Here is a 17218-nt window from a genome sequence, read left to right as displayed (position 1 = left end):
CTATCGGCTAATCTGCACTTTGTGAATCCTTTTCATCGAGTCTTCCCAATACAACTATGTTATATGTACATTACATTGTCAGAAGAATAGTAGAAAAGTCTTCACTTTACTGTCTTCATAATATGTATTTAATTAAAAATAATAAATATACAAAAAGAGAAAGATAAGTTAGTAAAAGAGGTAACTAAATAAACATTGATCGTTCGAATATACAGAAAATTTGGTCGTAAATGTGTTATTATTATTTCCAAGAAAACATCGAGAAATTTTTTATCAATTCATCTTTTTTCTAACAACAGGAAAGTCTCAAATCAATCGATTTTGACACCTTTCTATTTTACCCTTTTTTACCATGCTACGTGAATAATTTCTTATCAATGTCCCAACTATAACATGTTTGTATGATGTCATATAATAATTAAGACGAATATAGCATTCCAACATTCAACAAATCGTATATGTCAGAGTGCGAATAATTTAATTACGTTTACAGTATTAATACCACCGTAGCCGTTCGATGTAGGAAGAAACCATAAATGGAAGAAAAAACAAGAGGCGACGAGATCGATGAGAGAGGGGTCACGGATAAAGCGTGAAAACCAGAACGAACGGTAGCGAGTGTACGAGCGTGTCTCGTTCCTTTTGCCAGGATATAGCATACCCGTACGATATGATCATTTGGCGAGGTTCCGCGACGAGTATTGGCTAGTGGATTATTTTACAGGTAGTACACAAAAATACATCGGAGGGTTTATTTTCGATTATTCAGCGAGCCGTATAATGTTCAGAAAACAGTAGAGATGGTGGGGGTATCGTATACGGGTGATTTGTACGCAAAGAGAAAGAGAGAGAGAGAGAGAGAGAGAGAGAGGGTGAGAGAGGGGAAGGAATGAGACAGAGAGAGAGAGAAAGAGAGAGAGAGAGAGGAAGGGATTGAAGGAGAGGATGGAGAATGATGGAAGGGGTGCGAGGTAGTGGAAGAGGGTATCGGTCACGTACAAATCGATATCCGTTATCGGAGAAAGCACCAAATACACATATACATGGACAACATACACAAAGAAATATGATGGTATATATTCAATATATACCTATATATATTCATATGGAATAAAATGTTGAGGTGTTTTGTGAGACTCCGGTAATTATTTTTATGACAATCGCTAACGCTTATCGCTATGGTTCAGGATATTATTTCAATAAAATCAAATTAACAGTTATTACATTTCGAAATCCCACCTGGAATGATAAGTAGCCATAACGATAGTAAGGGTTAACATTACGCGTGAAAAAAGTTACTTGATATTCTACTTGAATCGAAACATTTTTTTTCTTTTCTTTTCTGTATGTAGCTGGAAAATGAGTTAGAGGTAAAAAATAGATAGATATTTATATCACGTAGCGGTAATGTCTATTTACATAATCATTTTTACATGATAGAATAGAATAATATTGAAAATAAAATTAGGGAACTAGATTATTGAGTGAAAAAAATTAAATAAAATCATTGATGAAAATACTTTCAGATGTTAACCTATTTCTTTTTTTATCGAACGCCTTTTCTCTATCGTGGTATTGTTTCTCTTTCTCTTTTTCTGGAATATACGAACGTATACACACAGAACTACACAGTATAGTACACTCTGGTATACAGAACGAACACAACCCTTTACTCTTCTTCGAGAATTGACCTTTCTCCTTTCATTAATGACTTAGCTCGTATTAATTGGTCCCTTGCATCCCGTTTAATTAAAAGCACACACAAACATCAACTCTCTTCTCTAGCATATCTTTCCCACTAAGAAAAGAACAATTACTTATACTGTAGGCAATAGCAATGACGTGTACAATGCTAGTCCCGTATTGTAGATACGTTGATTATTATTTCGAAATACGATTTATTTTAATTTGGTAAATGAACCTTACTCTTTGTTTTTTTTTTAATCATAATAATATTCTTGATAAATTATCAATACTATTGACGTAATGATAACGATATTATGAACTATTCATTTTCAGATTTGTCTAAAATTGATTACGGCAACAATAGAATAACGATACGATTTATTTTGTAAAAATCAATAACAATAAGAGTTTGCACTAATTTTATATATAAAAACTATCGTAATTGCTTTTTATTCGCAAAGACATCTGTACGAAATCTGAATACAGAAATAACTTCAATTTAACTTATCCGAGAAAGATTGATATAAAAGAATAAGAAGTAGGATATTAAGACGTCTGTGATAAAGAAATCTCGATGAATAAAGTTCTTTGAGAGTTTTAGCTGGATTCCTCCTTCATTACAATGCACGCGTATGTTAGAGAAAAGCGAAGAGATAAAGAAAGAGAGGGAGAGGAAGAAAAAGGAAAAGGAAGGATGGGGAAATGGGTAGAAAAGTACATGCTAGAAGTCACTGATGGTGACAGTGATGGTAGCAGTACGGGGCAAAGAGAGAAAATTAGTAGGTGGAACCCCTTGTGCTAGATAATTTGTGGTATGCAATCCCGGCCCAACCATGCATTTAGATAGATAGAACGTAAACTCTATTTCAACGATTATGTTTGTGTTAGTAGAGACATTCGCGGTAAGACTCGTTCAATATATGGGCTTAACGAAATAATTCGTACTTTTCTTCTTTGAAGTAAAAAAGAAAATAACAAAATAGATCAATTTATTTTCTACCTGTGCATTATTTCTTTAAGAAAAAAGAACAGGAATAAAATTATTCTATTTCTATTATATTTCATTTTGAGAAAAGGAAAAGACGGAAGTACTTTATCGTTAGAGAAGATATTTTTTTCTTAATAATATAAGATATGAAAATTAATAAGTTACAGATATAAATTATGGGAAATAAGATAATATCTCATGAGATACGTATAATGTTCAATTAAAGTCAAATAAACGAATGAGATAGAAAAGATAAATTTTCGTGAAGCATACTGTTGTAACTTTAAATCAATTGGGTACTACGTTGCTACCGATAATTCGTAATGTCCTACCTGTTGAGTCCAGTTCAATGACTCGTGTAACGGTTTATGATACAAAAAGTTAATGTTCGATGATAATTCACTTATAAATAATATAAATTATTATCTTCGTATTAACTCGTTAATCGAAGATTTTAGAACAAATGTTTGCATAATAATCTTATTTCATTAGAATTTCCTTGCTTGGGAGTATCTTTGTTTTTCATTTATCCAACTATATCTTCTGTCAAGTTGTAATCAACGGAAGATGTTGATAGAGATAACGGTATGCGGAGCTTGCAGGACATACTGAAACATCAGAGCTCGTTGCGCAACCACGTGTACGGAAATACATCGCTGAGAGATGTCAACGACATCCCTTGCGGTCTCAACATCATGCATGTAGCGGCCACAGAATAATGATATATGTGCGAGAACTGGAAAGTACGTATGATACTCCGATTGACATTACACGTTCGTATTCTAGGTTTACTTTCAACACTTATACTTCAAAGATTCTATATTTGAAGATATTGAAATTATCGTGGAATGCATTATTTGCAAAAATCATACTGTTATAAATTATAAATGCATGTTTGTTAATGTGAGCAATAAGTATTAACATTTTATTTTTTATATTATATTAATTTTTACCAGTTGCTGTATTTCCTATGGAAATTTACATAGCAATAACAAAGTCTAGGAACAACTTGACCGCATGCAAAACCATAGAATATACAAGATTTATGCGCCAACGTTGCCACGACCCACTATTGTAGAGCTGAGAAGCTCGTCATAAACGCGTGCCATGCAACTTTAAGATGTCCAAGTTCCTATTCCTCATCTTAGTTGCTCGACGAAACTTCAAAATTTCATATAAACTACATATACTCATAATAAATTGATACATCGATGAAACATTCAAGTAATTTTGATTATTTCGTTTTACGTGAAAAAAATGGAACAATGATAACGCAATGTTTTGTATTTGTTTGATTCTATATGAACTTTGAATTTTTCTTTCGAATATTCGTATTCGGAATCCTTTACTTCTTTGAAATTACTTCGAATACAATCTCATTTATTGTGAATTTAACAGAATGCTGAAAAGCACTTTATAAAGATATAACGCTTATAAGAAGATCCGAGAGAATGAAGTCTCTTCATTATGATGCTACAATCCATTTGTAGCAACGGTAGACGGTCTCCTTCTTCGAGTATAAGAGTGAATGAAGGACTTCGTGTGGAAGGAGAAGCATGCCACAAGAGAGGGGTTTGGGACGATACGCGTTGGAAAGCAACGAAGCGAAGTTAAGTAGTCCTTCTTGTATACCGCAAGCTATAGCGCCTCGTGGAAATGGGCTAAAGCGGGTGGAGTGGCAGATGCACAAAACTACAAACCACGGGGATGTACTACTGTAGTCGGTTGATTCTAGGCGGAGCTACCTCAAGGCGTTCTTCACTCTACAACTGTGTACTGTCCTCCCTTGAGTGTCGACTAATTGGATACTCTGTAGCTGGCATATCCGATGATGCTTTATTTTTCCTACCTATCTCTCCACTACTATCTTTTTTATTCTATCCTCTCTAGTGCCTCCTATCTATTTTCTCTTTGAGGTTATACTTTAACATTATCTCTACGAACGAAATAGTCTGGATAAGCTCAAATCGTTTTCATCAAATACGTCGTGAAACTTGTGAAAATCGTATTTCTCGTTCGACGTAATAGGAGTAACTTAATTACTTGGTAAATTATTCTCGAACATGGAATAAAATGTATCATCCCGCTCCTTCTTTGGTTTGCTTAAATCCAATCCTAATGAGAAGATTTATTATATTCTTGAATTTGAAAGAAAATGGGTGTAAAAAAGGCTGTAGAAAAAAGTTTTACCATGACGTTCGCTATTCTAAAGTTTCCAGCGTATACTGGTAGGAAAGAAAGTTAAGATGTTCTACGGTCCCAGTGATAAAGAAGACCCAATAACATCACGGTCACTAATTCTTTGATGTCGGCCGGAAAAGCCGTTGAAAAAGCCACAAAAGCTGTTTGATATCATCTAGGTGCCTTTGTTCCACCGCGAAGTATAAAATTTTCTACAGCCTGGAAACTTGTCAGAGAGTGCTTTCCTAGACCCTCCGGATATAACTAATTACGTGCAGTCGACAGCACCTACGCCGCAGATTTTGCTGGAGACGTTTTATTCCCACATCAGGATCTCCGGTGATTCGAACAAAATGAATACGAAAAATCAAAACTCCTCATATTTTACTTTACAAAAGAAAAAGGAAAAAAAAAGAAAATGTTACATAACGTCATATGAGAGTTTGAGTTCGTCATCAATTAATTTAAAGACAATCTATAAAGATTGAAGCCTCTATATATAAGGTGAGGCAATAACTTGGAATATCTCCACTATTTTTAGAGATATGGAGAAACTTTGTCTACAAACGTCATACATTGATTAATAAATCTTCAAAAAAAAAGCAATATAAAATTTATATTAACATTTAATTTTAATATTTAATAATTTTCAAAAATAATTATAACAAAAATTTTAATGATTTTATTATAGTTATGTCTTTATTACGAAAGAAAAGAAAATATTTAATTTTAAAAATAATTAACAAAATAACTTTTATTATAACAATATTATTGCAATATTTAAATAAATAAAAATTTAAAAATGCTTTACATGGTATTTGTTTCAAGTCTCTACGACTTTCTATTTCGAAAATATTTTCAAAAAGTTTCCATTCATTATTTATATAGTACAGTTGTTCATAGTAATAGTAGTAGTAGTAATAAGCCGAAATAAATTCTCGGAATTTATGTAGGTCAGTGTGTCATCAATGAAACAATTGAATGAAATTATGTCGGTTACTAGGTCAAAGTGAATGTATTTGATTTAATGAAAATATCTCCGGAATTAAACATCTTGAATCAACTATCATTTTAAAAGGTAGAATTTTCTTAATTTTTTGCATATTATTAATGATTAATTGACAATTTCTTATAAACTATTTTTATAAACAAATTCTTACGAAATAAATTTAACTTATTCTATCTAAAAAAGAATCACATGAAATAATAACTGAATTATAAAATTACATAAAATTACATAAATTAATAAATAATTGATAAATAAATTATTTGTTTAACAAAGAAACAATTTTTACAGCATTATTAATAGCCACATCTTTCATTTAATGAGAATATTTCTCGAAATTAAATATCGAAGAAATTTGAAACAAATAAATGCAAAATAAATCCATAATAATCAAAGAAACTATCACTAACTATTATTATTTACTCTTATTTTATACTACTACTATTTACAATAAACTAATAGTAAATTTTAAATAAACTAATAGTCGTCTCTCTACATGATTTCTTGAATGAACCAATATTCAAATTAAAATATTTCCTAAAATAAAACTTTTTTGACATACATGAATTAATATTTTTTTATAGAGATTGTTGAGCTGTATCAACCAATTTTATTAAAAACATATAATTTTATTTAGAAGAACATAGTTGACCTCCATATGTTCTTTACGTTTTCACCTACGAAAAAATTATTACTGTCATATTATGGCCACTTTCGCACCGTATGACTTTTGTAAACAAAATTTCCTGATATCTCTACAATGAACCGGAACATTCAAGGTGATTAATATTATTGCCCCACCCTGTATATCGTGTTATATAGCAAACGAAACATAATTATCTTCGATAGCAGAGTATGCTAGAAATTAAAGAATAGACAAAAAACAAGTAATAAAAAATGTTCAAAGTCAAGCATCTAAATAAAAAAAATGAAATAAACTTTTTTTAATAACATCTTTTACGTTGATTTAAGATTTTTAGTTTTATTAAAAATTTTACTAGATAACGCCCTATCTATGCATTCTATTGATAAGTAAATCCCGAATCCAAACCCAGCGTCAAGAAAGACGTATCGTTAAGCTGTATGCTTTCTGAAACGACAAAGAGATACTTTTTCTTGATGTTTCATGTATCTTGAAAAATCACCGCTTGTTGTCGAATGTTTTTCCAGGTTTCTTTCGTGTTTTTGTTGTCGGCAACAAATGTCGCCGCTTGTTTCCTGTATCCATTCGGAACGGTAAAGATCAAAGAAAAACAGGAAATACGTAGCAACAGAAACAAATACTTCTTGTGTGTGTGCAAATGTAGTCTTAAAATCGAAACGAAACACAAATATTTCTCACATTATATTGCTTCAGTTTAAACAAAATGTTTCTGTAAGTTGATATTTCTTAGAAATGATTTGAAACATTTAGCAACAAGAATCGGCAAAAAGTTTTTCGCTTAGTTAATTAAGTGAACACACAGCTTTAGCTTACTACATTTTACTCAAAGAACCTTTCTGCTTATTCTAATCTATTAATCTCTAATCTATTTGTTAAGATTCATTGTAAGTGATTATTACATACATATTCACTTTTAAAATAGAATATTACAATAGAAGATAACACTGTTTTTCAACTAAAAATAAGCTAATTTATATTTACTGATGCTGTCAATTCAAACAAAAAATCGCACGGGATTGTTTAAACATTTTAAACGAACTATCCGGACACGCTTATAACCAATTAGAGATCAATACTTCGTTTTTCGTACATTTTTTTACTTCTAAACTCCTTCTACGCAATTTCCCTTTCCCTTTCCCTTTCCCTTTTTTCTAAATTATTTTAACCGTCTAGCCCGACAGTTAGTTTTTTCAAGTTACGACACAAAATCGAAAGTCACAATGTAACATGCTAAAGCGCAAGTTAGAACTATCAAAGTAAAATTTAGAACTCTAATATATCGCATAGCGCGACTCATTAGTAAACTCTGTGTATCATAATAATTATAAGAATATATTGTTATATTATTATACTTCGCAACCTTATTTCAGTAATATACAAAAACTAGGCCTCGTTTAAACTAATTTTCATTCGAGGGTTTGATGATCGAGTTTTCGAAAACAACGTATAGTTCTTAGGCCAATTATATATTCCCTGACGTATGATTTTACAATGTCATCAACGCGCAAAGTTATTTTTTCATAAATTAATTTATAATTCTACTTCAATAAAATTTGATATTAACCCGATAATTTATTAAAAATGATCCTGAATAAATCTATATTTTATCTAATTAATTCGTAAATTTAGATAAAATTATCTCTCAACTGAAACTTGTCTGGACATTCCGTGAACAATGCTAATTATAGGCATCTAGGTTTATATTATCCGTGAATCTTTACGATAAACTCCTAGACGAAGTTTCCCGACGCTTGGCATTCCTACCAGTTCTGTAAGCAGGTGCTTGAATGAAGCATAAATTGCGAATGGGGAAGTACACAAAGTTCATCCTTATCCGTAAGGAAGGAGGGTTGGACGTGCTTATAGCAAAAAAGAAGCTCAGTATATCCGTAGTTGACTAGTAGTATTAACTGAGCGTGACAGTGTTGGTTTTGGTAGTTGCATAGGCGTAAAAATATAGTTGAAATCGTAAATCCGTCGGGTTCTTGAGTTAACGTAAAAAACGTTTTACAGTCTCTTACGATTTTAATGTCCCTTTTACTTTTTTACGTACTTGACTTTTTTTCTTGTTTATCTTTGTTCCTTTTTTCTTCCTTTTATTTACCATTCGTTTAGCATTTTACGTATATTTTTGAAATAACAAGGAAACGCTTCCACTAGTTGAGAAAAGAGATACTAAAACGAAAGTCTGAAGCATCCAATGCTTTTATGCTTTTGACGTTCAAAAAAAAAAAAAGAAAGAAAAAAATGCATACACATACATCCGAGTGCAAGAAGTACTTATAGATATCGCTTTGATATTAATCATTTAAGAGTATAATAAAAAATGAATTTTTATATTATTTTTAAATATGTTTTCAAGTTAAATAACTTTAACCCGATAAGATGAGACGAGGAAAAATAACAAAAGAGCTTTATTCACTCTATTGACAATCCTGAAAGCAATAATGTTTTCTGAAAATCTATAAGAAAAAAGATCTATCAAAAGATCCATCTATCTGGTATCGGTTTAACGAGTTCCTTTTAAAATTACAGATATACTACGATCTTACGAAATAACTTTTTTTTTTACGATGTTACTAAGAACGAGTTTACTGAGATCGATTCAGTAATGGTTTCGAAAGCTTTCCTTCTCTTCTTTCACTCTGTTCTTTGTGGATAGTGGGATAAGCAGAGTCGGGTTAACACGATACATTTACAAGACACCTTAAACTGATAAATGGTTTGAGTAGGAACTTTCTTCGATTTCGAGCTTGCGATTCGAGAAGATCGTGGGCCGTTCGTTTTATCGTGAAACTTTCGAAGGGTAACGAGAATTAATCGCTCGACGATGAGGCGAACCAACGAAAATGGATCCGTGGTTTGAACATCTTCAAGAGTTAACTTCGGATGATCGAAAAAAGGCAGCTGTTGTGGTATCAACCGATCGATCAGCGGAGACAACACTAGTACGACGCGGGGTTCCTTTCTTCTTTTTCTTTTCTCCTATTCCTTCTTATTCTTCTTCCGACAGGATCACGTTGACGATTGGAATCCAAAGCTCGAAGTTCTGCTCCCGATGGCACGTAATTTACGAGAAAACTTCGGTCTGTCCTCAAAGTAAATCCCCTTTTCTCTTCACCTATTGACGCTCTGTCTTTTTAATGGAACCTGGTTTGAGATAAGGACTAAAATGCCTGTGTTATGTCTATCCAACGACACCACGATCCAACATTTATACATACGAAAGGTGAGTATCCAAACTGACTCTAGCTCTTAGAAGGCTTAACCAAGCGTTTCTGTCTCGCTATTTGCTATAACAAAAATATCCTTCTAGCTAGTTAGAATCATTAAGAAAATCGCGGTAAATTATTTTTTAAATCAAAATCCTTTTATTGTTTATATGTGTAGAAACGATTAATATCGCGGAAAGCAATTATTTTTTCCTAATTGCTTTCTAGCTACAAATACGATGTGAAAGTACAGAAGTTTGTAAAAGCTTTGTTCAATCGGTGTTGATATCTTATTAAATTTATGACAGATCTAAAATCATATTTCATTGAGATGAGTGTGTGTGCAAATGTAGTCTTAAAATCGAAACGAAACACAAATATTTCTCACATTATATTGCTTCAGTTTAAACAAAATGTTTCTGTAAGTTGATATTTCTTAGAAATGATTTGAAACATGATGATTTCATAAATATAATTATATACTCAACCGCAAGTGAACGTGTTATTTGAAAAATAAATTTATACGATATAAAATAATTGTGTAATTGTTAGAACCGTTAATAGTAAGATAAAGTGTCGACAAAATTGCTAGTGTTTCAATCCAGGATACAAGGAGTACTTTGTCAATGTTGTCAGAAAAATTAATTTATCTCTCCAAATCTGAAATGCTCTTTATCGACGAAATACTCTGTATCATTGAAAATCACACGTCGAATGCAATATATTCAACTTGATTGGTAAAATTACAATATATTGCAAAATCAAGAGGAATATTGTTTAAAATAAAATCACAGTTGATGGATGTTACATTCTTGCTTGAAATTTAATTATTCAAAAATAATTTTTTTCTATCATTTAAATAATAATGCGTACCTATGGTTAAATCATTAAGATTATTTATCTGAATAAAATGCGGTAGCTTATGCTGCATTACAAATCAATTGATTTATATATATATATATTATTAATGTAAATTAATATATATATATATATTTATATATATATATTATTAATGTAAATTAATATATATATATATATATATATATATATATATATATATTAATTTACCATGAGAGCGAATTTATTCATAGTAACAGCAATACGCCAGGCAGACTTTCGTTTGCCGCATATGTCTTTAAAAAACCAGATATTAAATACGCAACCTGAGTAGAAAGTTCAGCAACTTTTTACGAGAAAAGTTATGTAAATCGTTTATCGCATTACTTCTTCCGCTCTGCAATATATTTTACAGTGTCTCCGAGCTAAACCTTCCCAAAGTTATAAATCTTCGGACGAGCAAACGTAGAGAGGAATTTTCGAGTTACAATGCGATATAAATTCCAATGAACGTTCTCGGTCAGTTAAAGAAAAAAGTAAACTTTATATGTCTTGCGACATATAAAGGGCTTTACTTAATATTTAATGTTACTATCAACCTTATACGATAATATTGCAAAAGAAATAAATAGTGCTTTGAGCGTTTATTTTTTGTTTAAGTTTCATTTGAATCGCTATTCATAACAATTGTTGAATTTCCAAAGTGATTCTGTATGAATAACTGATTATAATGACTTAGCATGATTGTGTAATTTTAAGTTTCTCGCAGTTACCAAGTCAGATGTAAAACTCGATTTTTTAGTTTAGGAAATTAACTTCTTATAGTTACTTCCTGTGAGACTCATCGAGTTTAAAAGGGGAAATAAGTTTTGGCCAATATAATGAGTTTTGGTTTGTATGGAAGGGTTTAAATTGTTACTATACTATAACTTCCTGTTCTTGGAAAATAAAGTTATATTTTTATTTAAAGCTTTTTATTTAAAGCTTTTTTAAATGTAACATTTGAATTCTCATTTTATAACTTAAATATTATCGAAACGATTAATGAAAAGCCATCGTTTAATTATCAATCAATCTCAACGACGTATGTAATGATTCTGAAAGTGCTTTGACTTAGTTATACTATTGGCTTCTAATCATTTATACTCCCATGTATAATACATCGTATACTACAATGAAGTTAACTAAAGATGGAGAATCATAGAATTTGGATATACCTAATAGGAAATATACCTTCATAAAATCGATCTGATAGGCGAAATAGCAAATTCGAAACAGCAAGAGATGAAAGAGAAAGAGAGAAAGGGAGAGAAATGTAACGCGTTGAGCATATTTCCTAGTAGACGATACGCTTATCATCATTAATATTTTACTCAAAGCTACTGCGGAATATGTAAAAACGATGCGTGTATGCAAGAGGTATTAGTGATATCATTATATACGGCTATGAAAACGACAAAGAACAAAATATGAGAAAGAAGAATAGGGGATAACAAAACAAAAAATAGAATAAATGCTCTAAAATTAATCATTATGAAAAAATTGCGTTAATGTGTAAAATCATCCTTTAACGTAACCCTTTAACGAGCTCAAGGGATCAACCTCATACACCATATATAATACTTCGTGTATCCACTACTTTCCCTCCCTTCATTTCTCTCCATGTAACCTCTAAAGCGAGAACGCTTCAAGTCCTCGTTGGTTAGTATTCATGGTAAGTCGGGGGTATTCGTTCGGGTATCACAACGAGGTAATACTTTATTCTAATAACGATCCTCTCAAGGGAATGTTCCTTGTATACGAACATCCAAAATTCACTTTATCTATCGATACTATTTATGATATCTACATATATGTAAAAATCTATTCAATGATCGGATATCTGTTATGTTGTCAAAGAAAAGTAAATATAATGTAAATATTATACAAATGTCGTTCAAGATTATGGAAAATTTAAACGTGATATATTTATATATACACACATATATCTAAAAATGGTATATATACTTGGAAAAATCGTAGACGTTATTTTTTACATTAGTACAAATAAATATCAATAAGCGATAATTTCATTGTTTTAAAATACAACGCTTGATTTTTATGTCGACCAATAGCAGTTCTTATAAATTGCCAGTCATGGCGTCAGTCATTTTCAACGAAAGTAGAGATATATTAGGATCTATTATAGTTTATTTTCAACAAAATTTACGAAGATTCAAAAGAAGATCGTGAGAAGAAATATAAATTTGAAACGGAATAATATAAAAATTTGTGATATCTTATATTGAAAACTTTCTAAACTCTAATTAGATCATTTATTTTTGTTAACTTAATAGGCTGAACCATCTGTTTAAATTATTGAAATTAAAATGAATTAAAGTTCTTTACAACATTTTAATATTTCTATATCTTATTCATGTCTTTATTTACTCTTATGAACAGTACTAGCCTTTATGTATTATTTTATGTATTATTCGATTTTATTCACGATACTACAAGTTTACTTTACGTCCATTAAAACGGCCACAGTATAGAAAAATATACTGGTTATGATTCAGTTGCACACAAAATGATGTTTAAACGTAAAGACAGAAGATTTAGTATAATTTTAAGCTATCTACTGATTGTGAAATAATAATCTATAAATATATATTTTCTAAGAAGAGCAAAGTGTTCACATAGACATCATATTATTCTTTTAATGAAACAGAAGACCAAATGTACATATATACATATATAGAAAAAATAAAAGAATATGACTCAGAATGTAGCGACTTGCTAGGATATCTTAAGAAGACATGTAACATTTGTGATCCTTTTGCAAGGTCAAATATCCAACACCTTGAAAGCAACATGTCGTAGACTAGAGCAATCATAAATTCTGTAAGAAGGTTGCTACATGCGACCGAATTATACATCTCATAAAGTATTCCGAACCAGTTTCTAGAAAGTAAAGGGAAAGTATTTCGTATAATATTCTAGTGGATCTGACGAAAAGAAAGAAGAGAGGAGTTGGAAGGTGGAGGGTTTCGACGAGATTTGGTAAAGAGAATCGATTCGAGGGTGGAAAGAAGAATAATAAGAACGAACAATACGCTGGAAGAAGTATCGATACGATGCTGATACGACGAAACGGTTAGGGGGAAATGAAATAATATTTCAATATGCTAAAATTATCGAACGAATTCACCCCTCTACTCGTTAACTGTAATCTTGAAATTCGAAACTCTCGTTTTATTTTTTCTGATTGATCCTTTTGTCTCAGGGAGCATTGATTTTTGTATTGAACACTTTGAATAAATTATAAAAATAAATTGAATATATTAGAAAATCTCATTGTTTATTGCGAGACATTGAATGATTAATTACAATCTTATGTTTGACAATAAGATTGCGTACAATTCGCATTTATCTCGATGGGATTTAATAAAATAATTCTACTGCCGAAGAAATAAAAAAAAAGAAATTCTCGACCCTTCCGTTATACATTACTAAAGGCCTCGATATTTTGTCGAGCTTCGATTTCCGAATATTGCAGATTCCTCAAAGTGGTCGACGAGAAAATTTCTCCTCACGTAACTGCAATTTATCTTTCGGACAAAGTAGCCACATGTTTTCGCAGATCGCTATGAACTGATCGTAGGCGATCGAAAAACGATACAGGGTTGCGTATTGCTTTGCAAACGAACGATTCGATCTTTCATTTTATCGTGCAACTGAAATCATCAATATAATGTCAAATACACTTTTCATCAGGTATTATCTATAATTAGGTGACGTCTATCGTTTAGTAGCTATATTTTTTAGATTGTGATATTGTTTTTGTTATTATTATCCGCTTGGAAGATATATTTATTTTATTACCAAAAATAATTCGCTATGAGGAATTCGATCATCTCATTGAAATATTATCAGACTGAATAATGAATCTCAGTATAAAACGTAATACAAAAACTAATCCGATCAACGAATTGTAATAACTCACGAACAGCATTCTTTCAAGATTCCCAGAATAGGAGGCAATATATACGGAAAATAAGAGGATGGGTATAGTTGGACGACTGGAATAAATCGAAATCGGATTCCTCGGACACATTCGTCGATGCGTAAAATCTAATCGTATTTTTGAATCTTTTCCTATGCTCGTTCGTGTGAGTCGAAAAGTTGAAGCTATAATATACAGAATAAGTCGAAAAGAGATGCTATTCCCGGTAGAGGGCGAGAATCGTACTCTCGCTTCGCCATTAGATCGATCGGAAGACGAATGGAATTTATTTTCTACCTGACCGGTCGAGTTGTAAAATCAAGAAAAAAGGACTGACGACGGAAAGGATGATCGTGATAAAAGATTGTAAGAAAAATCAAGAAAGTTTGAAATACGACTTTCTATCCGTTTCTCAAATAAAAATTATACTTTTTCGTAACTAACAAAATATTTGATTGAAATTTTTCCAAGACTAATTGATATTACCTTAATTTTTTATTATCTATGCTTTTTCAATGGATATCCTAGACATCATGCAAACGTCACTTCTTTTCTTGGAGCATCTTCAAAGCGAAAGGAACGTAAAAGTTTTGTTCGAAATCAGGGAAAACGATTCGAAGTTCGTAAAATTGTACGAATACCGTATACTCCTGGCCACTTGGGTTTCGAGTGGTTTACTAAGATATTTTCGTAAAAGTTGTAGAAGAAATTCTAGGCTCTCTTTGAGAAGTGAAGGCGACGCCTCGAGTGGAAAAGAGTTTGATTCTTCCTCTTCTAAGTCGGTCAGAAACGGGAATCAGAAGTGGAGAAGTTAGTAAAGAACGCTTTTTCGGTTTAAACCTCACGAAGTAGTACTGATCCGAAAGGGCTTTTTGAACGAGCAATCGAAGAAAAAAAAAGAATCAGATAAAACTTTCAGATATCGTTCGTTTCAGTTCATGCTTTTTAACGAGCATAGCAACGAATATTTAAATTCATGCACAATCTAAACGTAGATTTTTATCAATTCGATGATACTGTGGGATAAAATTATTTTCTAAATATTCTTTATTCCCTTAAAATATTTGTTATCCCGAAATAAAAATTTTATTTTTATTTTACTTTTTGATGCTTGAGAAGATTGAAGAAAACCACCGTTAAACTTTTGATCTGTGATGATTATCATATAAATATATCGTTATATAACTTACCTAACGTGGAAACAGGGATGAAAAGCTGCAGGATTATCCTGTGGCGAAAATTTCGGCAAAGCACCGTGAAGAAGGGCGAGCCTTACTACCAAAAGTATCCCGAGCTGTAAAGAAAGAGAAAAGTTGATCAGTTTCAATTTCGTTCTTTTATTCATACTGTCATAAAAAAATAACTTTGCTGCTTTTCAGTCAAAGATATGATCAGATTTGATAATCAAAGTAAATAATATTATTTAAAAATTTTGATATAATTTGTATAAGTAAAAATATCGATAACTAAATATATTGAACAAATACTATATAAATATTAATAATATAATTACATTTTAGTTCAACTAATCTTATTCAGACTACTATAGTAAATGTTGAATTTGTCTGTAAAATATTTGAAAGTTTTCGAATTCAATTAAACTAGTCAGAAAATATCATATTTAGATATCGTCATTGTAGATGTTGGATATAAAAATATTTGAAATTATTATATTTTTTCTCTACTCGGACTACAGAGTTTTCACGTGACTATGCATATTTTCTATCTTTTTGTATCGTCGTTGTATATGCCTGGCCAATCGTAAACAACTACTCGAAACGAGACTACCTCGTTTAACGTTAAATGCGAATTGCGAATGTGAAACGTTACTACAGTATAACGGTAATATTTATGCGTTGCAATTTAACGGCTACTCCTAAATATTTTCACAAATAACGGCAATTCACGTAACTCTTTTCGCGTGACTTAAATTCGTTTAACGTAATGTGTGTCCCGCTTGTGAACAAGCTCACTCGTTGCCTTCTGGTAATTAATACAAGAGAATTTCGATCGTTACAGTCGAACAAAAATATCTGTTCCATGAATAATGTAACAGTATAATGTTATAAGGTTGAAGAAAAAATAAAGAGCTTAATAAAACATGATCATGAATTAATATTTTTTCGGATCGTATACCTTTGAAATGATCTTTTAATTATATCATACATTATTTGTCTTCAGCTTTTTTTGATAGCAAAAATAATAATAAAGATTATTGTATATTAATACGAATCACTTTTATAAACGTTTTACGTGATTTCATGTATTTATTTAACATAATTATAAAATGGAAATTACAAGCGAAAATATAGAAAAAAATTTGCTCTTTGGTTTGGTCTTTGTTCAAAATTTCTTTTTATCTTTATTTTTAGCTTTATTAATAATAAATTAATAAAGGTAAAGATGCTAGAAATCAAAACTGTAATTATAACAATAAAAATATCAGAAACAAAAGGAAATTGAAATCAAATAGGAAAAAGCAAGAGAAACATTATACATTAGCAACGACAACGGATATTTAAATTGTTATTTCTTTACTTTTATTTTTATTATTTTTGTACAAAATGCATATAATAAATATTTTTATAAAATACATGGATTTTTATCGATTATTTTGATATAGGCTGACTACATTTTCGCAATTTTCAACATCGTAAAA

At 31.0% G+C, this 17218-nt stretch overlaps 1 protein-coding gene across 3 annotated transcripts in view; it reads right to left on the bottom strand.

Moving 5' to 3' along the window:
• Window positions 1–17218, bottom strand: part of LOC124425992 (protein O-mannosyl-transferase TMTC1-like) — a 151131-nt gene that overhangs the window by 43549 nt on the left and 90364 nt on the right. For all 3 annotated transcript variants that reach the window (XM_046967174.1, XM_046967176.1, XM_046967175.1), the window contains one exon: window positions 15750–15853. In XM_046967174.1, coding sequence (XP_046823130.1) covers window positions 15750–15853 — 104 coding nt within the window. The remainder of the gene's footprint in view (window positions 1–15749; window positions 15854–17218) is intronic.

This window comes from Vespa crabro, chromosome 8 (genome assembly GCF_910589235.1).
Source record: "Vespa crabro chromosome 8, iyVesCrab1.2, whole genome shotgun sequence".
Classification (NCBI taxonomy): domain Eukaryota; kingdom Metazoa; phylum Arthropoda; class Insecta; order Hymenoptera; family Vespidae; genus Vespa; species Vespa crabro.
Note: the sequence above shows the minus strand (reverse complement) of the source record. Positions and strands in the feature narration are given on the sequence as shown.